Here is a 27863-nt window from a genome sequence, read left to right as displayed (position 1 = left end):
TTTTTTTTTTTTTTTTGGAAGACCTGAAGAACTATTGATCAAAACCACTTTAAAAGATTACAAGAAAGCCCAGCTCCTTGAAATCAAATTTTAAAGAAACTAGAGAAAACTCAAGACTTTTGCTCAGCACTGTTGCAATTTAAATAAAATATATTTGTTGAACTGAAAGTGTTTTTTTTTTATTTGTAGGTGCTACATTTTTAGTTTTGTACTTAAAAGTAATATAAAGTTATTTGAATTAAAATGTCCATGAATATTTTTAAGTGCTATGAAATTTGTATATATATATATATATATCATAGTTTTCAAATTAACATGGCCCAGTTTTTCAAAAGCATCCAGATGTTGCAGCCGGAACATCCTGTAAGATTCGGAGATTTCCGGCAACGCTCGGAAAAAACCGGAAGTCACCGAAATGTACGGTTTTTTTTTTTCCTGCGAAGAAGCAGCAGCTCGTCGAGAGGACTTGTCACCTGATTGTGGTGACATGGAGGCGATTCTTTTGTTATCCTGAGTTGTTTTGAAGTAAATTCACATCAGACAATCAGCGCTACATCGTGGTAAGCCAAAAGTAGCTGTAGCTAACAGCTAGCCAGCTGTAATACGAGTTAAAGATTAAAGCAAGCTAAGGAGGATTTAATCTAACAGATGAGGGCGTGCGGCGTTTTTCGCTTCGACTGTGGTCAGGAAATATTGAAACGTGTCAAGCAGCAGCTTGTTTAGTGTCCCGGCTGTGTAAAGAGGCTAACTTGTCTTGTGTCTCCCTCCTGGCTGTGAGGGGCGGAGTGTCCTCTCTTCCACACACACACACACCGACACACACAGCGGTGTTTGTCTTGTCATGACAGCCATGGAGAGATTAGAGGCTACATCGGAGCTCCAGTCTCGGCTGTCTTCCTTGTCCTTCTCGTCCTTCCCCGGAATAACATCCAAACAGTGCAGCAGCACACCACCGGACAGGTAACCTGTTGCTCAGAGCTGCTCAACAAACTGGAAAAGGAGGACTGATTATACAACATGTACATTTTAGCCTTTTTGTTGTTTATTTGTTTTTATTTACAGGCTTCAGAATACTAATCTTTCTGAGAGCTCTACCCGGTCTGATATGGATGAAAGTGAGGATTCAAGACAGCTTTCTAAGGTAATAAGAGCTGTCGGCGAACGTGAATGCACAAGAAAGGCCTGATTTTGTTCTTTTTTTAATATACCGTATGCGTGTGCACTTTGAGGGTAATGAAGAGGCTCCTGCTGAGGTGGCCTTGAAAGAAGGAGGCGAGGAGAACAGTGCTGGGAGCTGTCAGCTGTCCTCTGAGATGAAAGGTGGGAACCTGCGGAGTGCGACTTCTTTGCTTTGCTTAGTCGTCATTTGGATGCATCGTTTTCATAAAAACGGTATCCTGCGGCTGATTTTTTTCTGTCTGGCTTCAGCCCAGATGCCACCGCTGCAGCCCCCAACAACTTGGACATCTGCTACACAGAAGGAGCTGAAGGCGAAGCTGCGAGCGGAGAAGGACAGCGTGGTGACGGTGTACCGAGGCGACATCATGACGGTCAACGTCCCCACTGTCCCCGAGGCTAAGAAAGTGTGCTGGGAGTTCACCACAGATGGCTACGACATCGGCTTTGGCATTTATTTTGACCGGAGCCCCGTGACGAACAGAGCTATCACAGTGCACATCAGTGAGTCGAGCGATGACGAAGATGAAGAGGAGGAACCGGAAGGTCAGCTTGCAATTTAGATGTTCAAAGCAGCTCAAACTGACCTTAAGTTCTTTAAAGTAATATTAGATGCTTCACAAACCCCACATCAATTACCAAGGCAGCTTGTTGACTTTCTGCTTCGTGTGGTTCGTGTTGCAGGGCCTCGCAGCAGTGAAGACGTGGAAAAAGGCTCCAAGAATCAAATCAACTCCAACTTGGCTGAAATCCTACCTGTGTACCGTCAGGACAGCCACTTGTCCGTCCATGGCGGGAGCCACGAGTTTCCAGGTGAAGGCACTTACCTCTTCAAGTTTGACAACTCGTACTCCCTTTGGCGGAACAAAACTCTCTATTATAATGTTTATTACAGTGCCTGAGACGCCGGCGTGTTCTCTATGAATGTTTGATCTACAGAGGAATATTACTGTTAAGGACAATGAACTATTTTTGATTTTACACGTAAATATATATATATCTATTTTTATCTGCTTGTGTCCAATACATGTAATAGGCTTGAATGCATCACCTGCTTAAGTGGCTTGCTAAAATATATTTAAAGATTTGCATATGTGCCATATGCCCGTTTATGCACTGTGCTGTTCGGTCAAGTGCCCGTCTTTAAACCTATGTCTCCATCTGTAACATTTCTACGGTAGCAGCAGTCAGGGAACACCTGCATCGAGTGTATTTTACCAGGCCAGGTGCTTAATCACACGTGCGCTAAAGAAATGAAGGTTTTTGTGTGTCTGTACGCACCTTATGCTGCCGCATTGTTGCTGTTTGCCGTATCAGTCAGCTTTGTGGTGTAACTTTTTTTTTTTTTTTTTTTTTTAAGTTGAATTTAATCATAAGAAGCTAATTCTGTCTGCTGTCACATTAGCGTGTTGGTAAAAAGAATATGTCGAACGTATTAAAGTGTTGTTTTTTTTTTCGCTCAGAGTGCTTTTTACGACACAAATAAAATCTCTTATGTAATATAGTTCAATATTTACTTAGCTTTGCCCACGTTTTAATTAGCAGTTTTGAAGGTAGAGACCAGTCGCAGTGTTTCATCACAGTTGAGTTTTGTGCACAATTTTATTGTTTGTTTTTTTATTGTTCTGTGTGGGTTGGCTGGACAATCGTCTTTGTGAAATCGACACTTTCACTCGTGCATGTTCCCAAAGAGGTCCTAGATTTGGCTGCTACTGTTGTATGCAAAATAAAGTAACAGATTTAAAGCTTCCCATGTTTGCTGTACCTTTTTCAGGTAAGCTCAGCTATTGATCTTTGTCCCTGAAATTTATAATCCTCAATAAAGAGAAGATTGTCTACCTTTTTTTGGGGAATAAGTGAACAGTGGTGCATGTAAATGACAAATGTTATTTTAGAAAAACCGATGCAAATCGCTGCGCTGCCGCCCATTTAACTCCAAGTTGCTGCCATTTCATCTCAGTCCCTCTGCAGGTCCAGGATTAGAGCGCACCTTAAGATAATCCCTTGTGCTTCCATTAAATTGTAACGCAGGGGAATTGATGTAATTGTTACAGAGGTGCTGATGAAACCTGGGTTTATTTTCAGCGCTCCCCGAAGGCCATTTACAATCCTGAAGTTACATTTAGTCTCACTCACGCGTCGTAAAAGCAACAAGACAGTTTTAACCTGCCTCGTTGTGCGAGTCCAGTTTATGTTCCCTAAAAATACTTGATTATGAGCTGAATCAGCACATTTAAACCACAAGGAGTGCTGCAATATGAGAAATCTTTGTAACATCCCTTCTTGCTCCATGCTGCACATGGTGGAGGTGAAAATAGTGTAAAAAAAATAATGACACATTTGTTCTAGAATACAAAATATAAACAGCACAGCAAAAAGTTTGTAGCAAAAAAAAGGAATCTGAAAGCTTAGGTAGCAAACATTAAGAGGCAGCATAATGTTTGCTAAAAGTAGCAAAAAATCTAGCCCAAAGCTAAAGTAGCAAAATGCTAATTAAAAACAGCAAAGTGTTAGCTAAAAGTAGCAAAGAGATAACTAAAAGCTAATGTATCAAAACACTAAAAGCAGCAATATGTCAGCTAAAAGTGGCAAAGAGCTGAAGTAGCAAAACAACAAAAAAAACTAGCTAAAAGTTAATAGTTGAAAACGTCTACAGGTATAAAAAAAAATAGCTAGATGCTAAATGTAGCTGAAAGCTAAAATATCAAGATAGTTTAAAGCTAAAAGTAGCAAAGTGCAAGCTAAGCTGGAAGTAGAACAAAAACTAAAAGCGGCTTCAGATGACAGAAATAGAGCAAATGTGTGAGTTTAAGTATATAATTGAATGTTTTAATAAATTGAAAGGATCTATATTTAAATGTGGAAATAGCTGTAATATTTTAATATTGATCAAAATATAAAAGCTACAAAAACCTAACGTCAGAGCACACAGATCCTCAATGAGATGAATGATTTGGAACATCCATTCATCATCACTTCTTCCTTTACGGGTCGCGGGGGTCACTGGTGCCCATGTCCAGCACTGTGCAAGATGCGGGGGACACCTTGGACAGGTCTCCGGTCCATCACAGGGACACAGAGACAAATAAGACAACCATTCACTCTCTCACTCACACCTAGGGACAATTTTGAGTTATGTATAGCACAAATTATGCAGTAGTTAAATTGCATAAAAACACAGAAAACTAAGAAGTCAATCACAATTATACATTTTTATCTGTAGGTGATTTTAATCAGCAGTAGATTAGTAGCATATTTCTCTTCAGCATTCATAATTTTATTTTATTTTTTTCTTATTATTTTGCCTCTACGGTTTGTACTTTTAAAGCACTAGGCTAATTGTTCCTTGTTCTCAGGTGTGCTGTGTTCTCACCCAATCAGAGGCGACCTCCACACCTTCTAGTTGCATCGCTGATTGAGGGATCAGACAAAATGGGGAAGCTGGATTTTTACGTCATCTGGTCCCTGAGTGACGCCCCTCGGCAGTTTGTTCGGTATGTGATTTAAAACTTGACGCGTCGTTGTTTTAAAGTAAAAACAGGGTTGACGCTTATTGTTCTCCTGCCACAGCAAAGCTAATCGGAAGTGCTTTCAAGTCCACATCCCGCTGCCTCTTCCCAAACAAGTGGTCATCTTTGGTGTTGGGGAGTGGTTGTGGGACGAGACCACGCTCTTAGCCGAAGTTCTGGTCTGTGAGGACGTCCCAGCCCAGATTATAGGGACTCTGTCCTCACAAGTCAAGTAAGTGGGCGAGACAGAGGGAAATGAGTCTTTTTAATGTGGGGAAAAAATGCAGAGTAATTTTCTAACTCAGGTGCCTGACCTGGGAAGGTGACTGGAGCGATGACATCACCAGGGTGTCTGCAGCAAAAGGCAGGAGGGGTCTGTATGGCAAGCTGGTGCTGAAGGTCTGTGGAGAGGTAGGGCCTCAGTGGTGATGGAGATTTGAATGAAGCTTGCAGAAACGCATTTTTGGAGCACTCGAACTGTTTTCAGCAGCTGCAGGATGACTCCAGTGTCCTCAGCAGTACTCAGTTGTTTCAGAGGAGACGTCTGTTCCCAGAGGAGCACAGTGAAGCCGATCGCTCCAACACGTCACACCAAAGAGCCGACGGGGAAACGGTGAGACGGACTGCTTCTGTGTCGGTCGTCACTTGAATGTAAACCTGTCGCGGTTTAGTTCATGCACATCTTTTCAGGTCACATCCGACTCCTCCCACATGAGCAGTGGAGTTTGTTGTGCTCAGATTCAAGTGACTAAAATTGACACCAGTAACTCTGCCCACCCTGCAGTTTGGCCTACAGTGAGTGTCTTGTCTATGAATATTAATATTATCCAATATGAGGCAGGTAACTGGTCTGTGTGTGTGACTGAAAGAAAAAGACTCCCAGGCGTACAGTCACTAATCGTCAGGGCCACCTGCAGTGGAGCTTTGAGGATTTGGACAGTCTTGCAGGGGACACAAACCAGTCTTCTACCCCCAAGAAGAGGAAGCTGTCCAGGAGCAGCCAAGAGGAAATGAGTGCGCAGATTAAAAATGAGTCCAGAGAAGGTTTGAAGCAAACATCAATGTGGTACGATGAGTGCACAAGAATGTCAGATTTTATATTTTAATCGCAGATTATAATTAGTTTCAGTGTGTCTGACAAAGCGCTGGTGTCATACGATGTGTCTGAGTGACCCTGATACAGCCGTCCTCATCGGAGGGGAAACTTCAGAGCAGAACTACTGCAAGGACTCCCTCTGGAAGCTCGAGCTGGGTGAGTGGGGCACGTTTGGCTGTGAAAACATCAGATTTGACGTGCATCACTTGGAACTGCATTTCTTTATGGTTTTCAGACAGAGACTTCTGGTTCCCCGTGAACTCCACTGCTTCTGGGCCCGTGCCCCCTTGTGCTAGAGGGCACACTGCAACTTATGACCCCGACTCCAAGGCGGTCTACGTGTACGGTGGCCTGACGGAGGGTCCGAGCAACAGTGTGGTGTACATCATGAATACTCTGTCCTGGAAGTGGACCCTTGTCACTGTAGGTTTGTTCAAATACATGAAAATATTACTTTCAGTCGTTTTTTATTTTTTACCAAAGCAGTCAGTTGTAAAGAGAATTGGTGGAATTAAGAAACACTTTGACTTTTGTCCACTTGAATCTAAGGCATGGACTTAGTCTATTTTCTTTGTTGTACTCTTTAATATACAGTTTGCTTAGCATAATTTCTTACAATTATGTAAGAAATATTTTCTGCTCTTTTTTTAAAAAAAAAATTTTATTTAAAGATTTGCGTTTTAGTTTTCTATCCTGACCCTTTTATCCTCTGTGGTCCTGACAATTTTCCTTTTTGTAAAACCTCTTTTTGTTTGTTAGCTCCAGCCTCTCAAACACAACTGACTGAAAACGTGAAAAAATATGTTCAACATAATTGTATTTCTTCCAGTTATCTAACAGTCAGTAATGGTGTACCACAAGGCTCAGTCTTAGGACCCACCCTCTTTACAATCTACATAGGTAATGTAGGTCAAAGCATCCCTGATGCATCCATACATTTTCTATGCTGATGACACAGTTGTTTGTTGTCAAGTTAAAACAGTTGCTAAGGCTTTCCAGCCTTTGCAATCCACCTTTGACATCATCCAGTCAGATTTGTTCCGCCTCAAACTTGTCCTAAATGCTGATTTAAAACCAAAGGGATGCTGTTTTCAAACTGGAAGTCAGTCCCATCAGTTCTTCCTCTGATTTTTTTCCTCAAATGGTGTCCCTATTGAGTTTGTTGATTTCTATAAATATTTGGGTATCTTGGTCGACTCCCTCACGTGGAAAACCTAGTAAGGAAACTGAAAGTTAAACTGGGTTTCTTTTTCAGAAACAGATCCTGTCTAACTCTGAATGCTAGGAAACACCTTATAACTGTGACATTTCTTCCCTCCGTTGACTACGGTGACATTTCAATGTTTAAACTAGTTTGTAGTTTTCGTTTCTTTCCATTATTTCAGCTGATTGCTCCTGTTGTGGATGCTTTCTGTTTGTCGGCCTGAATAACAACCTTCATTTGAATCTTCTTCAGAAATGTTGGTTTACATGGTGATTTTTTTAATTATTTTTTTTATAATTTTTTCTAAAAATTGCGGTATTTACAAGTTTTTCTTTTGAAAAATGTTTTTTGCATTGTTAAAATGGTCCGCTGATAAACTAAGTTTTGTTTCTAAATTTGAAACTACTGCATAAACCTAAGTGACATGCATTTTTTTTTTTTTTTTGGTCACTAAATCAACACTTGAATTTGTTTTGTGAATTTGAATTTTCCTCTTTCAAGGCTAAGGGAAACGTGCCACATCTTGCATATCACTCAGCTGTAATTTACAAGAAAGAGCTTTTTGTCTTTGGAGGCGTTCAGTCGAGCCGTTCACAGGGGGATGGATCCTGCAGCAATGCTCTGTACATCTTCAACCCTGAGCATGAACTCTGGTACAAGCCTATTGTGGAGGGGAACAAGCCTCTGTCTCGCTTTGGGTCAGTCATCTTTACTAAACCACCTCCGTCATTTTACGTTGATAATGTTTACGGTACTGACTCTGTGCTTACAGGCACAGCTCTACACTTCTGTCTCAGAAACTTGTCATTTTTGGTGGGCAGAAAACTGCGACCTACCTTAATGATCTCCATGTTTTAGATCTGGGTAAGAAAGCTTTCAATTAATGAAATCGATGAGAAAATTGTGGCCAGATTCTCATTGGTTATTTCCTTTCTGATTGAAGGCATGATGGAGTACACAGCTGTGAAAAGTGCAAACATGCCACCTCTGCCTCGAGGGTGAGTCCAGAACTAATCAGCCTTGATGGATGTCATCAAGCATAGCCATCTGCTTTTAGTTTTTCTTGGGTGTTTTTGACCTAAAGCATTTTTTTTTATTTTATATATGTTCTGGCATTGCTAATTTTTGTTAAGCTGAACATGAAATAATCTATAGTATAAATAAAATCCTTGTAAACTGGCAGGTTTCATGCAGCAGTTCCAGTGTTGGATGACAGGATTTTGATCAGCGGAGGCTGCAGTGCAATTGGAGCGCTGCTAGATGTTCATATCTTCAACATTGGTGAGTTTTGATCCCTTTCGCAGGTAAAAATCTTATTCACGAGTCGTTTTTAAACTAAAGGGAGTTTATTTTCAGATACTCTTATGTGGAGTTCAGTGGCATCTCCACAGCTTTGCTCCAAGCCCCGTGCAGGACACAGCATGATAAATTTGGGCTGTACCATCCCAGTACAGTCTGAGACGCCCACACAGGGGGACACTAATATTACGTGCACTTTGTTGGTGTTCGGTGGGTCAGATTGTTCAGGTTCCTTCTATGATGATACACTCAGGTGTACAGTGGAGATTACAAATCATCACATTCAGCCAACAATGAAGGCCTTAATCTGATGAGAAATGTTTTGCTTGAGCCGACTCCTAATCAGCCATACTGTCACAACACATGTACCAGTAATGTGCTGCTAGCACGGATTACTGAGGTTTTCCACTTTGCATAACAAATCTGTGATTTGCATGTTTTACACATTGTGCTCTGTTCTGTGTATTTGTATGAATGTCATTTACTAAGATTGACTTTGATATGTGTTCAAGTCAAGCCCCCCCCCCCCCCCCCCCCCACCACCTTTTTTTTAACTGACTCAATAAAACACTTTTTAATTAATCACTTTATTAATTCTGTAATCACTTTAATTCTGCACAAGTCTCAAGCTCGATGTCATCTTATGCTCGAAGATCGGCAGGTGTATCTGGTTGCCGAGACGGATGACTCGCTTTGAACGCTTCAATCTCAAGCAAGGTCTCGTTTAATCTTTTGATTGTTGGAAACGGCTCCATGTCCACTTTAAACCTACAAAAAAAAAAAAAAAAAAAAAAAAACGTGCTCAAATGCAATCAGTAAAAAAAATGCCATCAACTTTTGGATGGATTTCTTCTTGTTCAGTGTGACAAATGAACCTGAAATTTTAAGCATGTTTTCTAACTGACCTCTCTGCGTTGTAGACTTGTGGAGCCAGGCAAATGTCTGCCATGGAAATCTAAAAGAAAATGAACAAAATGAAAAGTCTGCGCTGGATCTCATCATTCTGTTAGTTTCTGATCTGCTCGTCCTGCTCGTACCTCGTCACCAACACAGTATTTTCCAGAGGTTTGCTTCAGAATCTGCTCTAGACCTGGAGGAGAAATGAGGCATTCAAACCTTTTAAAGGAAACCTGATTTTTGTAATAACCGTTTTTTGTCGAATCAGAATCAAGCTTCCACCAACCTTGAAAGCCACGGTTGATGAAGTGCTGCGCCCACTGTACCTTCTCTGCTCCTATTTTTTGGAGCACGTACAAATTCTGAAACGCCCACATAAAAATTATTACAGAGACGCTTTTAAATGGAAGTAGACAAATCTCAACTTTTAGACTCACCTGCAGAGGCTGAATTCCTGAAGCAATGAGGTCACTTATGACTCGAACCTGAGCGCGTGCCTTTGGGTCTGCAGGAAGAAGACGAGGTCCTGGTCTGGTCTCGTCTATGTACTGGATCACTGCAAGCTACAGGAGCAAAATAACATTTAATAATTCAGATTGAACCAAAACATATACTTTAGTTGTGCCACTTACTGATTGAGACAGTGCGATGCCATCTATTTCCACTGCAGGCACTTGCTGCATTGGGTTTAGTGCTTTGTACTGCTCTTTGAGCTGAGGTGCAGAGAGAAACTTTTAAATCAATGCATCATTTTGTCCAGAGTATATTGTTCATTTTGACATTTTTCTAAAATGCTACTTTTGAAGAGAAAAGTTTGGTGCATAGAAACGATGCAATGAATTAATCTTTTCAGTTTTAAACAAGTCTGGAATGCAGAGAGGCCAGACAGATGTTGTGCAGCAAAGTTTTAACTTGCACTTGATGCTTCCATGAACCGTTAAATAAAAAAAATATATAAACTGCTGCTGAGGAAATTTAAAAAAAATTGTGCTTTTGAGTCGTCTTTTCTTAGAGACGCCAAAGATAATCAGCTCTGCACAGAACAGACTGAAAGTCAAATGGCTTTCTTAGTTCATATCTTTAGATCTTATGACTGTTTGTTTTTCTTTTACATTTTATTGTTGGATGTAACCGAGACCCTGTGCACATAATTTCGTGCCACATGTTCTCCGAATGACGATAAAGAATCTCTGAATCTTTCTTTGAAGACCCAAATTCTATGACTTTGAAAACATTTATCCTGAGCCTAATTTTATATTTACCTTTAGGGGATGCTCATTTTGTATTCAGTTACACTAGTGACAAAACTGTTACCAAGGAACCTGATCCCTCAATCAACACTGTCTAGTTTTTTTTTTCTTGCAGTGGGTGGGATTACTGGCATTAAACTCCAAATGACCAAATCTGTTCCAATCTGCTAATGCAGATCATTTCTCATTTTGAATTTGCATAATCTGGAATTTCAGCCCTGAAATGATTACTCCTTGCATTCTGCCTTACATTGCACATCTTTAGTTTTTTAAGCATAGTTTAATTGTCAGAACAAGGGGATAACATTCACATCTGAATTATAAAGTAGCATTTTTACTTTTGCTTTCATAAAGAGCACGTTTGTACCTGCTGACCTCCATCTTGGATTAGGTTGACTGGAACTTGGTCATACTCGATGCCTTTCAGAGCGAAAGCTGGGCACAATAACACACGATCATCTTGTTGATGTTAAAATGATTTGCAGAACAATTCAACCTCCTGGTATGACTCACCAATCCGGACCCTCCAGGAGCAGGAACTTCTGAAGTATCCATGAAGTACAGGCTGAACAGGAAAAAGAAAGTGAACACCTTGAAAAATACATTTGCTTGTGCATTTATTTACCTTCACCTTTGTTTGTGTTGCCATAGCTCTTTGAATCTAGCTTGCTTCAATTCAAGTGGCTCGAGTTTTGCTAAAAAACTTTTCTTTCTGCAACTTACCGTCATCGTTCAACAGCCAATCAGAACCGTCCCTAATCTCCCTCCTACCTACACTTTGGTCCATGACTTGATTAACAACATCTGGACGTGTTTGGGTCACATACAGCTGGAGTACACAAACTAGCAAGACAAACTGCTAACGGGAATGAATATAACAGTACCTTGGCTAGGCTAGCTAGCGTTAGCTGCATTGCTGCTAATCACAATAAACTGAACTTATTGACCAAATTATGTTCTGCACCTATCTCTGTAAATTCTCCCCGATTAGCCTTTAAGATTAATAAAAATTAGAATGACGCATAAGGTTAGTTATTGCAGCGATTTTACTTTGACTTTCGACACAGTTTAGCTCCATTACGTAATATCCTGTTTCGGAATCTTAAGAGGCGGGACTTAAAATCTTAGCTGGTGATTGGTCGGGTTGGTTTGACAGCTGTCCAATCAAGTTGCGCTTTTTTGTGGGCAGGTGAAAATGTAACCAATAGCGAGTCAAGTCTTTCGCAGAGCCCGCCCACGCACTGTCCATCTTTGTGAGGGAAATAGTTGATTGCGGTTTTATGGCAATCTGAGGTGTTGGACAAACCAAGTCAGCCTAGCACTAATTTTTTTTTTTTCACCATGATGTCAAGAGTTTCACTATTAAGAATTAAGGTCATCTTTAGTTTGGTTATTCTGTGCTTAATTTAAAGTAATGTAGACAGGTTATTTATTATTGTGATGCTGAACCGTGATGGAGAATTGGGTTCATTCTTGTTCCTCTTTAAATTCTCAATGAATTATAATCGTTCTCATTTTTTAATATTTTGAGCTTTTGATATATATAAAATGAGAATGATTCCAATTCATTGCCATTTTAAAGGCAAACAAGAAGCAAGGTTATCTCCAATTCTCCATCATCACAATTATATTTATTTATTCTGGTTCCACTTAACATTGGATGTTTGCACTCCTCCGCCTCAGTGGTGGGTGAAATATCTCTCTCTCAGATTAATATTTGATGAAGAGATAATTGTCTCCTCACAGCCGACTGTTAAAACATTTTATAGATGGGAAGTTTGTAGAGTCTTCAGAATGGCTTGATATTCACCACTGTCAGTACCTCGGCATGTTGGGACTCGTTGGTTGCAATGAAATTACATTCCTTATTAGGACACAATTTAAAGTGTTGACAGCTGAGTAAAACATGAACCTATTCCAAAAATACTTCACATATTGTAATTGTACGTCTCCATTTTATTTCTCAGTCTAGTTGCTTGTGTTCCCAAATCCACCCAGGAGGAGATGCTGGCTGCTGCTGACTTGTGCTCCAGAGCCTTTCGGTGCTGGTCAAAGACCTCCATCTTGATTCAGCAGTAAATCTTTCTGCACTATCAGCAGCTCATTAGGGACAATACTGTAAGTCAATTGGGCCAGACTTGACTGAATGCACAAAAAAGACTTTTATAATGCAGCAAATTTAACTTGGGTTTTATTCTTTTGAGAAAAATTTCAGGGCTGTTAATTTTAAATAGGTTGTAAACGTTTTAGGACCTCAATCTGACAGTTCTTCATCCAGCCATCCATTATCTTTTACCCGCTTCTTCCATTTTGGGTCACGGGGGTCGCCGGTGCCCATGTCCGGTAATCATTGTGCGAGGGGTGGGGTACACCCTGGACAGGTTGCAAATCCATCACAGAGCTCTGACAGTTCTTGACAAATATAAAAATCTGCTTGTGTTTTTAAAAAGAACTGACAAAGTCCTTCATGCTGGAACAGGCCAAGACGCTTTCAGATGCAAAAGCAGGAAGTTTTTTTTTTTGTTTTTTTAGAGGATTGAGGACTTCTGAATGAAGTTAGACAAACCATTTTGTAGAGTAGAACCAAATGTTCGAGGCAAACTGCTGCACAGTTTGATGAATACGTGTGTGTATGTCCAATTGGTGGTTTTTCTTTGCAGAATCCCCTGATGTTTCCTGTAGGGATGGTGTGTGACAACACTTACTCTCTGAAGCCATCTGAGCAGGTGCCGTCTTGTTCCTTGCAGGTGGCTAAGATGCTGCAGGACAGGTGCTCCAGAAGGGATGCTGAACATCATACATGGGCAACATGATAAGAGTTGGTTTTTGTTACCTTTCTGCAATGATTTACTACTTACTAAAAGTCAGTGTGGAATATTAATAATTTTTCTCACATGTTCATCACTAGCTATGCTCTGTCATGTAATAAAGGAAACAATTATTAATAAATAGGGCTGATGTATAAATGTTTTAAAATGTGCTGATATAGTTTTATTTCCTACATTTAGTCTGTGACCATCCAGCCCTCAAGGCAATCAGCTTTGTGGGCTCAAACCAAGCTGGGGAGAATATTTATGTGAGTGTCTGTAAAAATGGAAGAAAATGTCCAGTCCAACATGGTGAGTGTGTAATTACTGTTCAAGACCGAGGTTTGATTTAAATACTTGCTGTAAGTGTCCAGCAGGTGGCAGCATTGGTCAACATAAGCCTTTAAATTTATTCCAGCTGTTTTGATGTAGGCTCTTAAAAAAATGATGATCAGCTCTGTTATACCATCAGTATCTGTCAAATGTACAGATGTGCATCACCATAAGAAAGCTAGATCATACCATTTGTTTAGTCTCTGTCCGTTTTAAAACACCTCACTTCATGTGTCCCTATGTGAGTAACCAGTTGTGGAGCTCATACATCAGAGCACTGCTTCTTGTGCTGCAGGGTGTTAAGAACCATGTCGTGGTGAAGCCTGATGCCAACAAAAAGAACACTTTGAATAAGATTGTGGATGCAGCATTCGGGGTTGCAGGACAGCTTTGCATGGCTTTGTGCACAGCCCTCCTGCTGGGTGAGGCAGGAGCTGGCTGCTGGAGCTGGTGGAGCGTGCCAAGGCTCTAAGAGTAAATGCAGGTACCACGCCCGCCACCCCGCCGTTCACCTCTCCTGCTATCCTGAAGTGGGCTTTTTGGTTTTCGGGCCACCCATGCCGCCCTAACCTCACCTCTTGCCGTCCGCTCCGTTTTAATTTCACAGGAATGAGGGCTGTTGAGTCAGTCATGTTACAAATCTGTGGTCCAGACCTAAATGGTGGTTTTTGACCATCAGATCCTTTCAGGAAGAAGTTGACCTGAGGTAAAATGGAGATCAGTTCTCCCTGTTTAAAGAGACGTGGAGTTGTAGTAAATTTGTGTTCTGCACAGGAAACCCGCAAGTATCTGTTTAGGAGGGAGTGCCTCAGGGTACTCCATGTCCTGGATTTTGAGTGTTTGTGGCAAAAGAAACCTTTGCTTGTCAGCAGTTAATGTAGCGTGGTGTGTAACATTACACCTGACTGTTTTTGGGGTCCTGTTAGGAGACCGGCCTGGTGCGGATGTGGGGCCACTGATCTCGCCACAAGCCAAGGAGAGAGCGTCTGATCCAGAGCGGTACGAAGAGGCCATACTCCTGGATGGCTGAAACGTCAAGATGCCCCACCATCATCAGCAGTGTCACAGTATGTGTATTTGTCTTTACATTCATTAAAACAAACCCATTTGTAGAATGATGATTATTAAAGTGTTTGTTTTGTGCTTTCAGACTGACATGAAGTGCTACACTGAAGAGATCCTAGGGCCGGTGTCGATTGTTCTTGAAGCAGAAATCTAGACGATGCCATCAGTTTGGTCAACAAGAACCATACGGCACCGCCATCTTCCCCACAAATGGTGCTACGGCACAAAAATCCACTCATGAAGTGGACGTGGGCCAGGTGAGCGAGGCTGTGATCTCCAAACGTGCTCCTTTTTGTTTTTGGAGGCGTTCACATCCCTCACGTCTGCGCAGCATCTCGGGCAGGGAGCTCATCGTGATCCGGTTTGTAAATCCTCACAAATTTAAAAAAAGGGTATTTTCCACGTCACGTATGTCCTTGTTTGCTTCTGGCTTAAAATATACACCATGGCCTGAACTGTTCTCTCCACTTCCCCTCCCTCGAAGTCTCCAAATAGATAAAGCAAACATGTGTGTGTGTTGAAAGAAAACAGAAGGGCATAGAAACTTTTTTTCTTCCAGGTATTAAGGGAAAGGAAATCTTACATTAAAAGTCGAAAGGGATTCCTAGGTTTGTGCTCAGCAGTTCTGCATAAACATGGTCAGCCTTCAGCTGTTTGTTTGCCTGTGGAGTCCAGTTATGCCTTGTGTTTGCTGTTCACATGTCGGGGAATATTGTGCAGGCCAAGTGTTGTGCACTTTTCCAAACCTCTGTGCAACAAACATCTACTTTGTTTTTTTCATTCCATACACCTTCACCAAAAGGCCTCAAGTGTGTCCAGACGTACTCCTGTTATTTCAAACATTCAAAACCAACCGTGCCTCTTCAGTTTTCAAAACAAAATGTTTTATTTAGCTTTGCTCCCTCTAATAAGAGGATGCTTTGCTTCCAAAACAGCAGACGTAAGCCGCAGGTTTAGCTTTGTTTGGTGCGATCTTGTAGGCTTGTTTTTGAAACGGTGCAGACGCACCGCATTTCTGTCGTCAGCCGCGCTGCGCTCATCCCAACAATTTAGGCTCCTGGCATTGTTCTACGAAACTTGCACTTACGAAAATGAAAGGAAGGATTCTTGTTATGCGCAGGTTTGGAGTCGGAGTGCCCATCCCTGTGCCTCTGCCAACGTTCTTCTTCACTGGATCGAGAAGATCTTTCAAAGGGGAGCCAAACTTTGTCGGGAAACAAGTAAGCAACCAAGTGAACCCAATTTAATGTGAAAAGAAAAACACGTCACCGTTTGACTTGCCATGTAAACATTATGTTTTTAATGTTTATTTTTTTTTCCCCCCAGGGTTTTCAGTTCTACAAGCGGCTCCAAACCGTAAACCTCACAATGGAAAGCTGAAGATGCAACTTTGACAAGTCCTGCGGTTACCATGCCAACCATGGGATGCTAAATGTGCTCCTGATGAGACTTCAAACCATACTCCACAAAAAAACAAACACAGTACACATTTGAAAACTGCGCATGATACAAATCAGTGCAGATGAGAAGGCACTACCAGATCGCTGTCAGTTCCTGAATAAACTGATATTAAATATTTACCTGTTAGATTTTCGAGTGAATAATTCCAGGTGAATATTACTGGAACTCAAACATTAACACGCCAAAAATGCAAATATTAAATAAACACAAACGCACATCTTGTATTCAGCGACAAACACACACACAAACAGAAACTATTCAGCGTGATGTGAACTGTACAGGCTACGCTGAGGTCATGTGGTGTGGTGCAGACCCGACAGGCTGTTTGGGGTTGAGGGCAGATTGGACTCCGGCGCCTGATGGGGCACAGGGAATGGGACCGATGATCGCCGGGAAGAGCTCCTCTCTAATTCTGGAAGACACTCATTATGCAATGCTAAAATGCAACCGTCTTGATAAATCACATGGCAGCCACTGCTTTTTCATGCAATGTGGGACCAATAAATCTGAGCGGGACTCTTAAATTGCAAGGACGAGATAGAAAGTTTATACTGGTGCATTCTTTTTGAGTTTTACTTGGCAACGGTGGTGTCAGCTGGGGCTCTTCTGTTCCTCAGAGGATGCACAATTGGCCTGATGATGGTAGTGCTTCCTATCAGGGGGAAAAAAGCAGAGTTGCAGTTTAATCTAGGCCATAGAAATGATTGTTTAAAGCAGACCTATGCTGTTTTACTCAGGCCTGCAGCCTGCCCTAATGGGGGTCACTCCAGGCTAACTGAATGCTACCAGATTTGGATGCTGCTCACTGATCATTCTGACTGGCCAAACGTTCTGTGTTTTTCTGCTTCACTTGATGCCAGACCACTGCTAACATGAATACACTTCTCCTTTTTCCTGCTCAGTCCCATACATCTATATCCCCTGCACAGTACGTTCTGAAAATCATGTTACCAGCTGCTCTTCGACCACAAGTGTTCAAAGAACAAAATAAACTGTTTGAGCACGTGAAGAGGGACCAATAAGCGGAAAGAAATTCGACGTGACCAGATGTTTGTTTCCGAGCACACGACTTTGTGGCTGGGCCTATTTTTACTATTGTGCCCAGACTCTTTCTTCATTCTTTTTAAGCAGCTGGATGGAAAAGAAAATTGGTCGAAGCCTAACTTATGTTTTATGGTATCCTCTTCTGCCGAGAAAATGGCTGTAGAAAACATTAAAAAGAGGGAGGAGTCTGCCGTTTGAGCTTCAACTGGTGTCTCTGCACTTTGTTCTTCACACTTAATTGATGCAGAAGTCTTTGCTCATTTTAGGGGTGGGGGGGATTACAAATGGATTTTTAACTTAATAGCTGAGATGTAGTCAGTGAGAAAAGCAACGAGCAAATGTTTGCCAAGTCGTACATAAGCTGCTCATAGGAGATGCTTTAACAGAGCCCATCTCCTCCATCACGCTGTCAGGGCTCTGAGCAGTTATTCAGAGACAGACGAGACATTTTTGACCATGTGTGAAAAATATATTTGCGTTAGTTGTCAAACACTATTGTTTTCACTTATTGTACATATTGTTTGATTATATTTCAATCTTATATATGCAGTTCTTGACTCTTTTCCTGTTATGGTCCACCAAAGTAATTTGAGAATTTCCCCGGTGTGACGTAAATGAAGTTAATCTTATTACCTTTCCGCCTGTCCATTCATTTTAGCAAAGAGAAGACTGAGAACTTGTTCTTTCTGCTCCCAAGTCAGATCTGAGACGTGAACTTCACTCCCTGCAGGATAAGGCCTTCAAACAACAGAAATTAAATCACTTTATTTAAAAGTGAATATAAAAGACAAAACAGTCTATTTTATTACTTTACAAGCTCCCAGTGACTTAGCTTGAGCAAATACGAGGAAGTAAAAATATCACATATTAAACTACAGGGGTACAAGTCATGGGAAGGATAAAAAGGGAAGTGGACGTACCATTTTGCAGTTGCCTCCATGTCTGCATACACAGAACTGGTACTGTTGGGATTTTTATTGAAGGTGCGGATGGGTGGGAACTTTATCTTTCCTGCTGTGGCTTCTCTTAACCTCCGCTGGTAATCCCGAAGTGCCTCCTTCTTGTAGTGGAGTCTGCTGGCATCGATCTCCTCTCTCACATGAGCCAACGCTTCGTGGAAGAAGTTCTCCACCTCTTTGCGCTTGTCTACAACGATGCACGCCAGCTGCTTGACGTGCTTCATCTCCTCCTCTCTCATATGTAGGACCTTCTGCAGCTTGTCCAGCTCCACCTGACTGGCCTGGATGGTGACCAGGTTCATCTTCTCCTTCTCCTCCTGCTGCTCAAGCTTAGCCTCCATTTGCTGTAAGGCCTGCTCTAGAGAAGCATTTTTGGCCATGTGTTCAGAAAGGTTTTTTTTTAAGTCCCCCATCTTTGCTGCGGCGTTCTTTGCAGTCAACTCGTGCATGTCCTGCATGTAGGAGGAAATAAATGGATAACAGAGCTAATTTTAGAACATCCTTTTCATTTTTTTGTTCCTAATATAAAACAGAGAATTACGTGTTTTTTGTGCTGAGTGAGTGACCAAAGTGTAAGCAGAGCGGATTTACTCTCGTGATTTTGCTGTCATCATCAGGGGTGAGATTAATGTGCCCAGGATTTATTTTTCTTGTCAAATCAGCCACTCTGTATTAGCCTGTAACTTTCAGCCCAGACACCAGTGGAAAACTGACCACAACCACTGACCACTGAGAAGCTGGACAGCAGTCAGGAGCTCGGTGGGGTGGGTGGGTGTGTTGTGGGGCCACAAGCAAAATACCCAGGGTCAGCACAAGTAAATAAGAGGAAAAAAAAACACCTGAAATATATTCTGCACAGATCTGACAAGTGTTTCATAACCCAGGGTGACTTTATGGAGATAAATGGTCTCTGTCTGAGGGCTGCTGCTCCACATTTGATGTGTTTTGATACCTTCTCCAGCGCCAGCGAGTTGTTTTTCTCAACCAACGAGTGCGTCAGTTTCTTCAGGTCCTCTGCCTCCTTCATGGTGTTTGTCAGGGTTTCATTTAGGTGACTGTGCTCCTCAAATGCTGAACGCAATGCACCTTCTAGTTGGCTATAAAACAAAAAACAACAACAAAAAAGCGCTCAGAAACTTGTTTCAGGTTCGAGTCTCGATGTCATTCCATGTAAATTTATTTTAGCCTGCGTGAAAAGATGGTGGCTTTGAATGTATTCTAAAGTTTTGCTCTTTTGGAGAAACCGGATGTGTTTGACTTTTGTGTTCCACGTTAAATCAAATACTGACACTAAACTGGCAGGGCCACACCAGTATCAATGTTGATGCTCTATGAACTGTGAAAATAGCACATCCTATGGCCTCAAAAGGTAATAAACTATGGTCATCCACACGCCTTTATTCTTCCCTTACGATGACTGGAGATACACACTGTCATCTGCGTGTGGTTGAAAGAATAACATCAGTCCTGGTTATATATATTTATGTACATAAACTCACAAGTGAGTTAATTATTTTTTTCTCTGCGTTTTGCATGACAGTGCCGTTGAAAAGGAGCAAAACCACTCACGCAACAGCTACACGGTGGTCCAGCTTTAACCTGTCCATCTCCCGACTGTGTTGTTTCTCGAGCTCCTCCTGTAGACGCGCCTGCGAGGACATTCACACAACTTGAATTCATTTCAATTCAATTCAGTTTATTTATACAGCGCCAAGTCACAACAGAAGTCATCTCAGGACACTGAACATTCATATATATATATATATATATATATATATATATATATATATATATAAGTTAATAACATTAATTATCAGAGGAGCAGACTGCTTGGAGTTTAACTTCATCACAGAAGTCTCATCTTGAGCAAACATGAAGGCGACAGTGGAAAGGAAAAACTCCCTCATGAGGAAGAAACCTTTAGCAGAACCAGGCTCAGGACAAGCGGCCATCTGCTTCAACCGGCTGAGTTTGAGAGGACAGGAAGGAGGAACAGATACACAATGGCAGGTCCAGAATCACATGTGAAGATAGAAATGGTATCAAATGAAAACTGTTCTGTTTTAACAATTCATTTTTAAGAAACAGGTCAGTTTGTCCTCTTGTAGTCTAAAGGCCCCGACATACTTGGGCGTACTTCACTCCGCAGAGGTACGCGCATACTTGAGGCGGACTCAACGTGGACTTGAAGTGGACGTCCGCCGGCCATGTCAGCGCAAAGATCAATTTTTACGACCGCGTACTCGGTGTCGCACAATAAACTGCCCGGCGACGGACTGTTTTGTATGCGACACCATCCGCTCTCTGTGTTTCGAGCAACCAGTCGCAAGGACGCGCAGCGTGACTGCCGCTCTCCGTGCAGCGCTGACAGGTGTGCGGTGGCTGCCCTGGTGGTGAAGGAACAGGACTAAGCGCCCAACTAGCTCATCAAACTTGCTAGAATCCATTCGAAAAATATTCAAAATGTTTCTCGCTGTCCATCGTCTTCATGTCCCACCTTCTTTTTCTTTCTTTTTTTTTTTGCAAAGGGGCAAGCAATCGCTTCCTCTTCGTCTATTGACGCCATGACTGAAATTGTGAGAAATGAAGGAATTTGTCACGAGAGAATTAAAATCTGTACGCTCAAGTATGAAGTCTCAACCGTCTGCGGACAGTCCGTGCAGAGTCGGCGCAGCTCACGGAGTACGCACAGTACGCCTGAGTAAGTGGGGGCCTTGAGCCTATAGCAGCTAAACAAGCCAACCCGAACTACAGGATTTATCAAAAAGCAAAGTCTTAACCCCAGTCTGAAAACTGGACAATGTTTCAGCCTCATGGACACAAACTGGAAGTCGGTTCCACAAGAACGGAGCCTGACAACTGAAAGTTCGTCCTCCCATTCTGCTTTTGGAAACTCTAGGAACCACAAGTAAGCCTGCAGTCTGAGAGTGAAATGCTCTGTTAGGAAAATATGGAACAATAACATCTGTAATATAATATGGAGCTAGGTTGTTGAGGGCTTTGTAGGTTAGAAGTAAGATTTTGAATTCAATTCTGGATTTGACAGAAAGCCTCACTAACGTAAGAGCTTGTTTTCCCCACCAATATACTTTCTCCTTTCAGTCAAGAGCAGAACAGATGAGTTTGATAAAAAGTGTTGAAGCTGTATGTATCGTGAAGCAGCGGGACAGTTTTTAGGTGGTGTTGTCAGACTCTTTACCTTTTCCTTCTGAAAGTTGTCCTCTGTGTTGACCAGATTTTCCTGGTGCTCGTCGGCAGCCATTTCCATTTTTTCTCTCATCTACCACAAAGAAAACGCACATTGTTGGTTGCGTTTTGACATCCTCACAAACGAGAACATTTGATCTGTGTTCAGCCTCCTCACAACACTGAGCTCCAGCTCCCTGTGGGCGATGGTTTCCTTCAGTTTTGACATTTCGCCACGGATCACGTTAAACTCTTGAGCCTTTGCAGACACAAATAAAGACAAGAAACAATAAGCTATTATGTTTTTGAAATGCTTTAAAATGGGACAACTTAATGATTTAACATGTGGATGCTCCAAAAGTTCCCCAAATGCAACTAGTGAACTTAAGTACGGAGTTCACCAGAGTAAATTCTGCTGCGAGCACAGATCATTCATCCTAAATGTCTTTAGGATGCTACTGTGGAGAAGTCAGTCTGGGCAAAAATGTGACAAAGTGACCAAAATCATGGAAGACTAGAAACACACGCACCCACAAACATGAACATGACGACTAAATGAGAGGTTCTCAACCGTCTGATTACAACTCTGAGCCTAATCGTTATTCTTCAGATAACTCCGTAAACGTTCAGCTACATCAGAGCAGCAGGATTTACACATGTTGGTTCCCATCTTCTAATTTTCCCCATATGTGTTCTATCATAGGGCAAGTTTTCCAAAAATACCTTCATCTGTCTCTGCTTCTGTTCAGAGTCATCATTTAGCTGATTGAACTTCTCATGTTTCAGGCCTTCTCGTTCCCGAGAAACCGTTTTAATCACCCTGCAAACTTAAAATGGCCTAGAACGGCGAGTCTTCAGCGTCTTTTGCAATATTCCCCCCCGACAGGACGTCCTGTAACTTCTCCGTACTGCGACTTAAATTGGGTTGTTTCAAGCTGGTCCAGACTAGGCCTCCTTTAGCATTCTCAGAAGCTCGGTTTTACTACAAGGGCTGCAAAATGGAAAACAGCTGCGTGCCAAAGAACCAAAGTGGGTTTTCTGTACATTTGAGTCACTTTATCATGCAAGTTTATAAGCCTGACTATGGGAAACAAAAGGTCAGGGAGGGTTTGAGTCAAATAAAGTTCGTTTAGTGTACGTTATGCAACCTAAAGGGGCCCTCTAGACTCAAGGTTTGAGTGACATACGAAGTATGGTTAGCACATCAAGACCAGCAAGTGTGACTCCTTTCCTCAACCAAGAACTTTTCAATTATGCTTTTTCTCTGCGGCTGCTGACATGAACTAAAATAACATTAGGCCGTGTAAGTCGGAATGTGGGCCTTTGTTTTTTGTATTTTATGATGGTGCTGCTTGGTGGTTGTTGTTTTTTAACACAATGAATGCCAACATAATTACACAAGACAGCTGTTGCGAGACAGTTGCAGAACATTTTTGACGCGCTACAGGTCTGAGATATGCGCAGTAAATCACGACAGTGGAATCAAACCCACGCGCAGATTTTTCACTGCACTTTTGTTTTCATTCACAAACGTTTTGGTGAGAGATGCTCACGTCGTTGACGCTCATGTATGTAGATGAACTGAAGTCCGACGACCCACCATTTTGTTCTTCTCTTTGTGCAGAAGATTTTCTTGTCTTTTCAGGCTGTCCTCCAGGTTTATGATCTGTAAGAATAGCAGTTTGTTGGAAATAGTTTAGATCAACAACAGAATGGTGGACATTTATTAAAAGTTTTCTTTTAAGGAGACTGTTCTTATTTATTTATTTATTTATTTATTTATGTAATCTGATAGCTCTCCATGGTTTTCTGAAGTTTTTCTTTAGACTTTGGCTGCTTCTTACCCATTTCCTTTTCAGCCCTTGTACCTGAACACACCACCATATTGTGCCATGTGTGTTAAAAATTAAGACAAAGGATGAGTGAAGAACAAAATAAGAAGTGTAAGGACGAAAAAAAGAGTCTTAACGTCATGTTGCTAAGAAATAAATTTCCACCAAAGGTTTACACAAGACTTGAGAGCATGGCAGACTCTGTTATCATTTGTATTTTTCAAATATCTACCAAAACAAATGGGAACAAATTTGTGACAGGTTGTTGATAAAATGCATAATGTTTAAAAATAGTTATTGGTTAGATCATTGTTATATGCCAACCCAACACAGATTTGTAAGTCTGCATTAAATGTCTTAAACAAACAAACTAAAAGCTAAATATTTCTCTAGATATGTGTCAAACTCAAGGCCCGGGGGCCAAATGCGGCCCTCGACTCGTTGACATCTTATCTGGCTCCCAAGAGGTTATTTTAAATATAAAATACTTTAAAAAAAAATACAGTAATCTTTGATTATGATGTCAAAAGTGCAACAGAGAACTTCAAATGAGACCAATCAAACTCTTGTTGAGGAACCAGCAACCAATAAAATATGTTGGCTATCTAACTTGATTTAATGTAGATCTGAAACCGACCCTTAGTTTGAAAAAGGTTTTTAATTTTGGCCCCCTTTTGTAAGTGGGTTTGACACCCCTGCTCTAAACGATCCTGGACTCAGGTCTTACATGTATAATCTGTCTGTCCCCCATACTGCAGTATTTTGTCAGATAGACATAGGCCTGAATGACAACAGCATAATATAACTTGTAAAACTCTGTTGTCTTTTCTTCTTTTGTTGTGCCACCCCATAACTGACAGTGGCCCCCATCTGCCCCCCTTTGAGAACTTCCTAGAGACACTCCTGACTGACTGGACTGAATAAGTCAGGACTCAAAGTGAGTGAAAAAGCCTTAAAATATCACTCTAAACCACTTTAAAGATTATTTAAAAAATTCTGAATGTAGATTTTTTTTTTTAAATTACAACTAATCGACAAATAGTTAATTATTTAGACGGCTCCAGACCTTATCATCTCTTTCTTCGACATGTTTCTGCCAGTATCCGGTCATATCGATGGAGTCCTTCTCGGCTCGGTACAGCTGAGTGCTCAGCTGCTCGTTGACCCGGGTCAGGTTGTGGTGGGCCTCCCGGTACTCGGACAGGTCCTGATCGGTGACCTTTAACCTCAGCCCCCAGAGAGCCGCGTTCACCCTGACCGTGTCCACGTCCGACTCCTTCTCCAGCTTGGAGTCGTGTTGTTTGCTGGTTTTCTTCCCTTTCCTGGAAAAGAGCGCACAAACCGTCTGAAGGCCGATTTTCAGTTTACACGTGAACGCACCAGCAGCGCTCACCTGCACTCACCCTTTTATCCGTTTCATTTTGGGGGCTTTCGGGGTCGGCATCGCTGACACTTTAATTTGTCTGAAAAGAAGCAGAGGACAACTGGTACCGAGCTGTGGTGACTGTCAAAGTTTGTTTGGACCGTCGCCATGGAGACGCATGATAAAGTAGGCTATTAAAGATTAACACGTCGTCATGGCCATGATTGTTATATTCATTTGGGGCTTTCATGCATTGATTTATTTTGTTACCAGGGGGCGTTCAACTTCAATAAAAATAAAAATTAGGTGCACAAATGAGAATTTCTTTGTGTGTTTTCTATTACAAAAAGTGGGAAATATATGCATATCCACCTAAATCTTTTAGGGTGCAGAATGTTTTACACCTTTTAGGCCTGTTAACTTTTTGGTGATTATGACTGGCAGCAGCGCTCATTGGACTGACTAATTCCAATTTGTCATAGAGCTGGTAAATCTGGTTCACTTGATGTTTCGGGTTAATCTGAATCATTCACTAAACTAACCTGGTCCACTTGAGTCATTCATGCTGTCCTGCAGATATATGGACACACCTAATGCCTTCTGGAGAAACAGTTTATGGTCAGACGAGATAAAGCCATTTGGCTGCAGTGATGAAATATGTTTAGAAGAGTCAAGGGGAGGCGAACAGTGTACCAACTGTCTAGCATGGTGGTGGTAGAGTCATGGTGTGGTACTGGTATAAAAAATTAAAACTCTACCCAGAAAGGCTCGAGGCCGTGAGGTGATCCTTTGAACTTTTTGCTGCGTGGGGCATCTTTAATCACTGTTCTGCCATGTCACCCCAAACAAATTAAATTCAATTAAATTCAAAAATACTTTATTAGCCCAAAGTGAAATTAATTGTTGTTGTAGCTCATCTTCCTTTCAGTTGAAGATGCTGATGGCTGTGGGCAGGAAGGATCTCTTGTAGAAGTCCGTCCCACAGCAGATCCAAAGAAACTGGTTGCAGATCCCGATCCGTCCGCCCAGACCCAGCAGACCTCTTGGTTGTCTTGGGCAACAGGACTGCCTGAATGCCGGGCAGAACTCTTCCCCGAGTGAAGACCATTTCTCCCAGCAGCCTGTCGAGCCCCTCGTCGTCGAGGACTTAACTGCAGGTGCTGGGGGATGATCTCGGTCCTCCCGTTGTCACGAGCAACGTTTCCCGCTACCTCCAAGATCTCGGTGGTCAGGCACTCTAGCACCTCCTCCAGGTAGACGGGAATGCATCCACGGCGCCTCCTTTTCAAATCATTTTGGATTTGGGTCTGTATTTAAAGGTATTATTTGAGCTTTGAGATGTTAACTAGCAGCTCCCAGTTGTAAAAAATCACCTTGTTGTCATGGTTATGCATCATAACAAATGTCCAAAAGTTAAAAAAAGGTTTCAGTAAAAATCCTTCCAGCTGCACAGCATCCAATACCAGAGGAAGTAATCATCCGAAAAAAAGCGATTTACATCCAGAAAAAAAAAAAAGGAATTAAAGTTTTCAAAAGCAAAATCTCAGAATGAACGTAAGAGAGCTACTCCAACGTGCAGCCACCTTGAGCGGCGCAATTCTGGAACAAATGAGAAAATCATTAATAGCTCAAAACGCACACGTATTCATGACAGCAGTGAGTCTCTGCAAACATCTGCACTCAGTGCTAGATAAATTTCAGACTTTGCATCTAGATCTCTTACAGAACTTTAATTGTAGCATTTCTTAACGACTCACAGGTTTTCAGGAGAGTGAAAGTAGAGCAGCTAGGCCTAAATTAGGAAAAAGTGAGTGAAACTGCTCGCAGATCCTCGACTTGTAATGACTGCATGCAAACCTGCAACCAGATGACTTCACCAAAGTTTTGCAACTTTCCTTTGTGAAGCTCTCCAGGCCTAAACCTTTAATTCTGTTGTTTGTTTTGGAAGGATTTCTTCCTGCAATCTCCGCTTTAGCAGGTAAAACGCACGTCTGGAGATTGACGTGGACAGATGGGTTTTCACAGATTGTGCTTTTTTAAGTGGGTTTTTTTTTCCTCCTCAAGATTTAGATGCAAAAAAACTGGAAATAAAAGCTTAAATGATTTTGATGCGCAGCAAGCTTTTAAAAGCATCCTTGCTGTTTCAGTTATTTTTCAAGGGCTGTATATTTTCATCTTTATCGATAAACTAATCACTTTAGAGCACGAGGCTCATGCATGTTCTCATGTTCTCATGGTATATGTCACTTTTCTTGTAATTACAGTTTTCTCACGCTGAGCTCCATCACGCAGGATCTGTTTACACATGATCCCTTCCCACATGATGACAGGAGGTACATTTGGCTCCTGTCAGCAGTATTGTTCAAGTTGTCCTGAAAAGAACTGTTTGTTTTGGGCCGAAGTTATGGGAAAAGCGCTGAGATCAATGCAGCTTGGCTTACATCTTTGAAGGCGCTCGGCCAACAGAAACAATGTAAACGCAGGTTATAATTCAAGCTAAAACCGCTATATTTCTCTCCGTCATCTTGTTCGACCTTTCTGCAGGCCGGAGCCTGAGTGTCCAGAGCTGATTATTTATCAAAGCAAAAAAAAAAAGAACTGCAAGCACGCTGGGTGTAGCTACTGTAAACTGAATCATATAGGGTCGCTCTGCGCTCTAGCATCACGAAGAGAGTTTGAAGACTAAATTTAAAGGTAATTACTATGACAGTGAGGAGAGAAAACTGAAATAACCCTAAGCTTTTCAAAGCTGTCATTATCACTGGAATTGTAATGACAAGGTTTGGGCCTCTTCAATGGACTTGTTGGTGTAGGACACCCACAAACATGGCATTCCTGAGGGCAACATTGCAGCATATTAATGATATACAGCAGAGTGTAGATTACAAAGCTGGGGCCTTTTCTTGTGCTTTAGGGTTCCAGTTAACTTGAAACAAAACACCAAACCTCGAAACTGACTCTCGTTTAATGCAGCACGCGCGCGCGTGTGTGTGTGCGTAATGTGCTGTGTCATGTCGTGACATACAGGGAGTAATGCATGTTGCACTACCTTAATTCTGGTTATTTTTGCATGATCTATGAGAAAATATCAACCTGTTTGTACGTATTACGGTTGTTTGATTAGGAATCGTGTGAGGTTTTATTTAGAGGGAATTTGTTATTGCATTTCTTTACAGTTGCAAAATGATTATAGGTGTGTTGGGACTAAATGAGGTGTGATAACTGGCAGAAGCAGTCACTGTACTTAAGTGGATTACAGCTGGCCAAATATTGCACACTTTGCAAATTAATCGCAACATTACGCTCAGGAACTGTGCTTCAAAAGGTTTAAAAATAAAGACTCACAAATGAAACATTTGATATTTACTACCAGATATAAATA

General features: G+C 41.7%; 5 protein-coding genes across 7 annotated transcripts; 3 read left to right on the top strand and 2 right to left on the bottom strand.

Annotated features, from left to right (window-relative positions):
- The first annotated feature begins 463 nt into the window (after positions 1-463).
- On the top strand, positions 464-2132 carry tmed8 (transmembrane p24 trafficking protein 8). The gene is made up of 6 exons (XM_037694673.1): positions 464-560; positions 779-960; positions 1063-1141; positions 1230-1320; positions 1429-1722; positions 1861-2132. Exons 2-6 carry the CDS (start codon positions 842-844, stop codon positions 2076-2078), a joined length of 801 nt encoding a protein of 266 aa, XP_037550601.1. The 5' UTR covers positions 464-560; positions 779-841; the 3' UTR covers positions 2079-2132.
- A 2056-nt stretch (positions 2133-4188) lies between these two features.
- On the top strand, positions 4189-8807 carry zgc:163014 (uncharacterized protein LOC100038766 homolog). Its single transcript, XM_037695360.1, has 13 exons — positions 4189-4229; positions 4533-4670; positions 4747-4917; positions 4991-5096; positions 5173-5298; positions 5376-5480; positions 5829-5937; positions 6017-6204; positions 7487-7683; positions 7758-7849; positions 7929-7983; positions 8169-8266; positions 8342-8807. The coding sequence occupies exons 1-13, from the start codon at positions 4189-4191 to the stop codon at positions 8593-8595; spliced, it is 1680 nt and encodes a 559-aa protein (XP_037551288.1). The 3' UTR covers positions 8596-8807.
- Positions 8808-8925: 118 nt separating this feature from the next.
- gstz1 (glutathione S-transferase zeta 1) lies at positions 8926-11536 on the bottom strand. 3 transcript variants are annotated; one of them, XM_037695573.1, is made up of 9 exons: positions 11316-11536; positions 10945-10996; positions 10799-10866; positions 9814-9894; positions 9619-9744; positions 9468-9543; positions 9322-9374; positions 9190-9239; positions 8926-9052 (listed from the first exon to the last, which is right to left on the bottom strand). In XM_037695573.1, the coding sequence occupies exons 1-9, from the start codon at positions 11343-11345 to the stop codon at positions 8926-8928; spliced, it is 663 nt and encodes a 220-aa protein (XP_037551501.1). In that variant the 5' UTR covers positions 11346-11536. The 3 variants fall into 3 exon arrangements, with proteins under 3 accessions (XP_037551501.1, XP_037551503.1, XP_037551502.1); XM_037695575.1 differs by lacking the exon at positions 11316-11536 and adding an exon at positions 11155-11244; XM_037695574.1 differs by lacking the exon at positions 11316-11536 and adding an exon at positions 11063-11128.
- aldh6a1 (aldehyde dehydrogenase 6 family, member A1) lies at positions 11447-16120 on the top strand. The gene is given in 15 exon segments (XM_037695357.1): positions 11447-11458; positions 13092-13198; positions 13200-13249; positions 13440-13534; positions 13536-13550; positions 13867-13996; positions 13999-14055; positions 14498-14555; positions 14557-14638; positions 14722-14782; positions 14785-14817; positions 14820-14894; positions 15759-15856; positions 15963-15995; positions 15997-16120. Coding segments are annotated over 15 exon segments (978 nt in total). The 3' UTR covers positions 16069-16120.
- A 568-nt stretch (positions 16121-16688) lies between these two features.
- On the bottom strand, positions 16689-24562 carry LOC119427336 (basal body-orientation factor 1-like). The gene is made up of 10 exons (XM_037694926.1): positions 24522-24562; positions 24185-24440; positions 22887-22952; positions 21465-21545; positions 21300-21380; positions 19670-19749; positions 19053-19197; positions 18062-18552; positions 17775-17879; positions 16689-16749 (listed from the first exon to the last, which is right to left on the bottom strand). The coding sequence occupies exons 1-10, from the start codon at positions 24560-24562 to the stop codon at positions 16689-16691; spliced, it is 1407 nt and encodes a 468-aa protein (XP_037550854.1).
- Between the last annotated feature and the right edge of the window lie 3301 nt (positions 24563-27863).

This window comes from Nematolebias whitei, chromosome 21 (assembly GCF_014905685.2).
Source record: "Nematolebias whitei isolate Nwh7 chromosome 21, NemWhi1, whole genome shotgun sequence".
NCBI lineage: Eukaryota > Metazoa > Chordata > Actinopteri > Cyprinodontiformes > Rivulidae > Nematolebias > Nematolebias whitei.
This window is presented reverse-complemented; position numbering and strand designations above follow the sequence as displayed.

Bases quoted from the DNA above. Each gene is read 5' to 3' on its own strand.
- tmed8 (XM_037694673.1), top strand. From the start codon at position 842: ATGACAGCCATGGAGAGATTAGAGGCTACATCGGAGCTCCAGTCTCGG. The intron at 1,321-1,428 runs GTGGGAACCTGC...GTCTGGCTTCAG, and splicing joins GCTGTCCTCTGAGATGAAAG to CCCAGATGCCACCGCTGCAG. The intron at 1,723-1,860 runs GTCAGCTTGCAA...TTCGTGTTGCAG, and splicing joins TGAAGAGGAGGAACCGGAAG to GGCCTCGCAGCAGTGAAGAC.
- zgc:163014 (XM_037695360.1), top strand. From the start codon at position 4,189: ATGTCCAGCACTGTGCAAGATGCGGGGGACACCTTGGACAG. The intron at 6,205-7,486 runs GTAGGTTTGTTC...TCCTCTTTCAAG, and splicing joins GGAAGTGGACCCTTGTCACT to GCTAAGGGAAACGTGCCACA. The intron at 7,850-7,928 runs GTAAGAAAGCTT...TTCTGATTGAAG, and splicing joins TCTCCATGTTTTAGATCTGG to GCATGATGGAGTACACAGCT.
- gstz1 (XM_037695573.1), bottom strand. From the start codon at position 11,345: ATGCAGCTAACGCTAGCTAGCCTAGCCAAG. The intron at 10,867-10,944 runs GTGAGTCATACC...TATTGTGCCCAG, and splicing joins CTCCTGGAGGGTCCGGATTG to CTTTCGCTCTGAAAGGCATC. The intron at 9,544-9,618 runs GTGAGTCTAAAA...TGGGCGTTTCAG, and splicing joins CAGGAATTCAGCCTCTGCAG to AATTTGTACGTGCTCCAAAA.
- LOC119427336 (XM_037694926.1), bottom strand. From the start codon at position 24,562: ATGCCGACCCCGAAAGCCCCCAAAATGAAACGGATAAAAGG. The intron at 21,381-21,464 runs GTGAGGAGGCTG...TCTTTGTGGTAG, and splicing joins GGGAGCTGGAGCTCAGTGTT to ATGAGAGAAAAAATGGAAAT. The intron at 17,880-18,061 runs GTACGTCCACTT...TGTTGTTTGAAG, and splicing joins ATGGAGGCAACTGCAAAATG to GCCTTATCCTGCAGGGAGTG.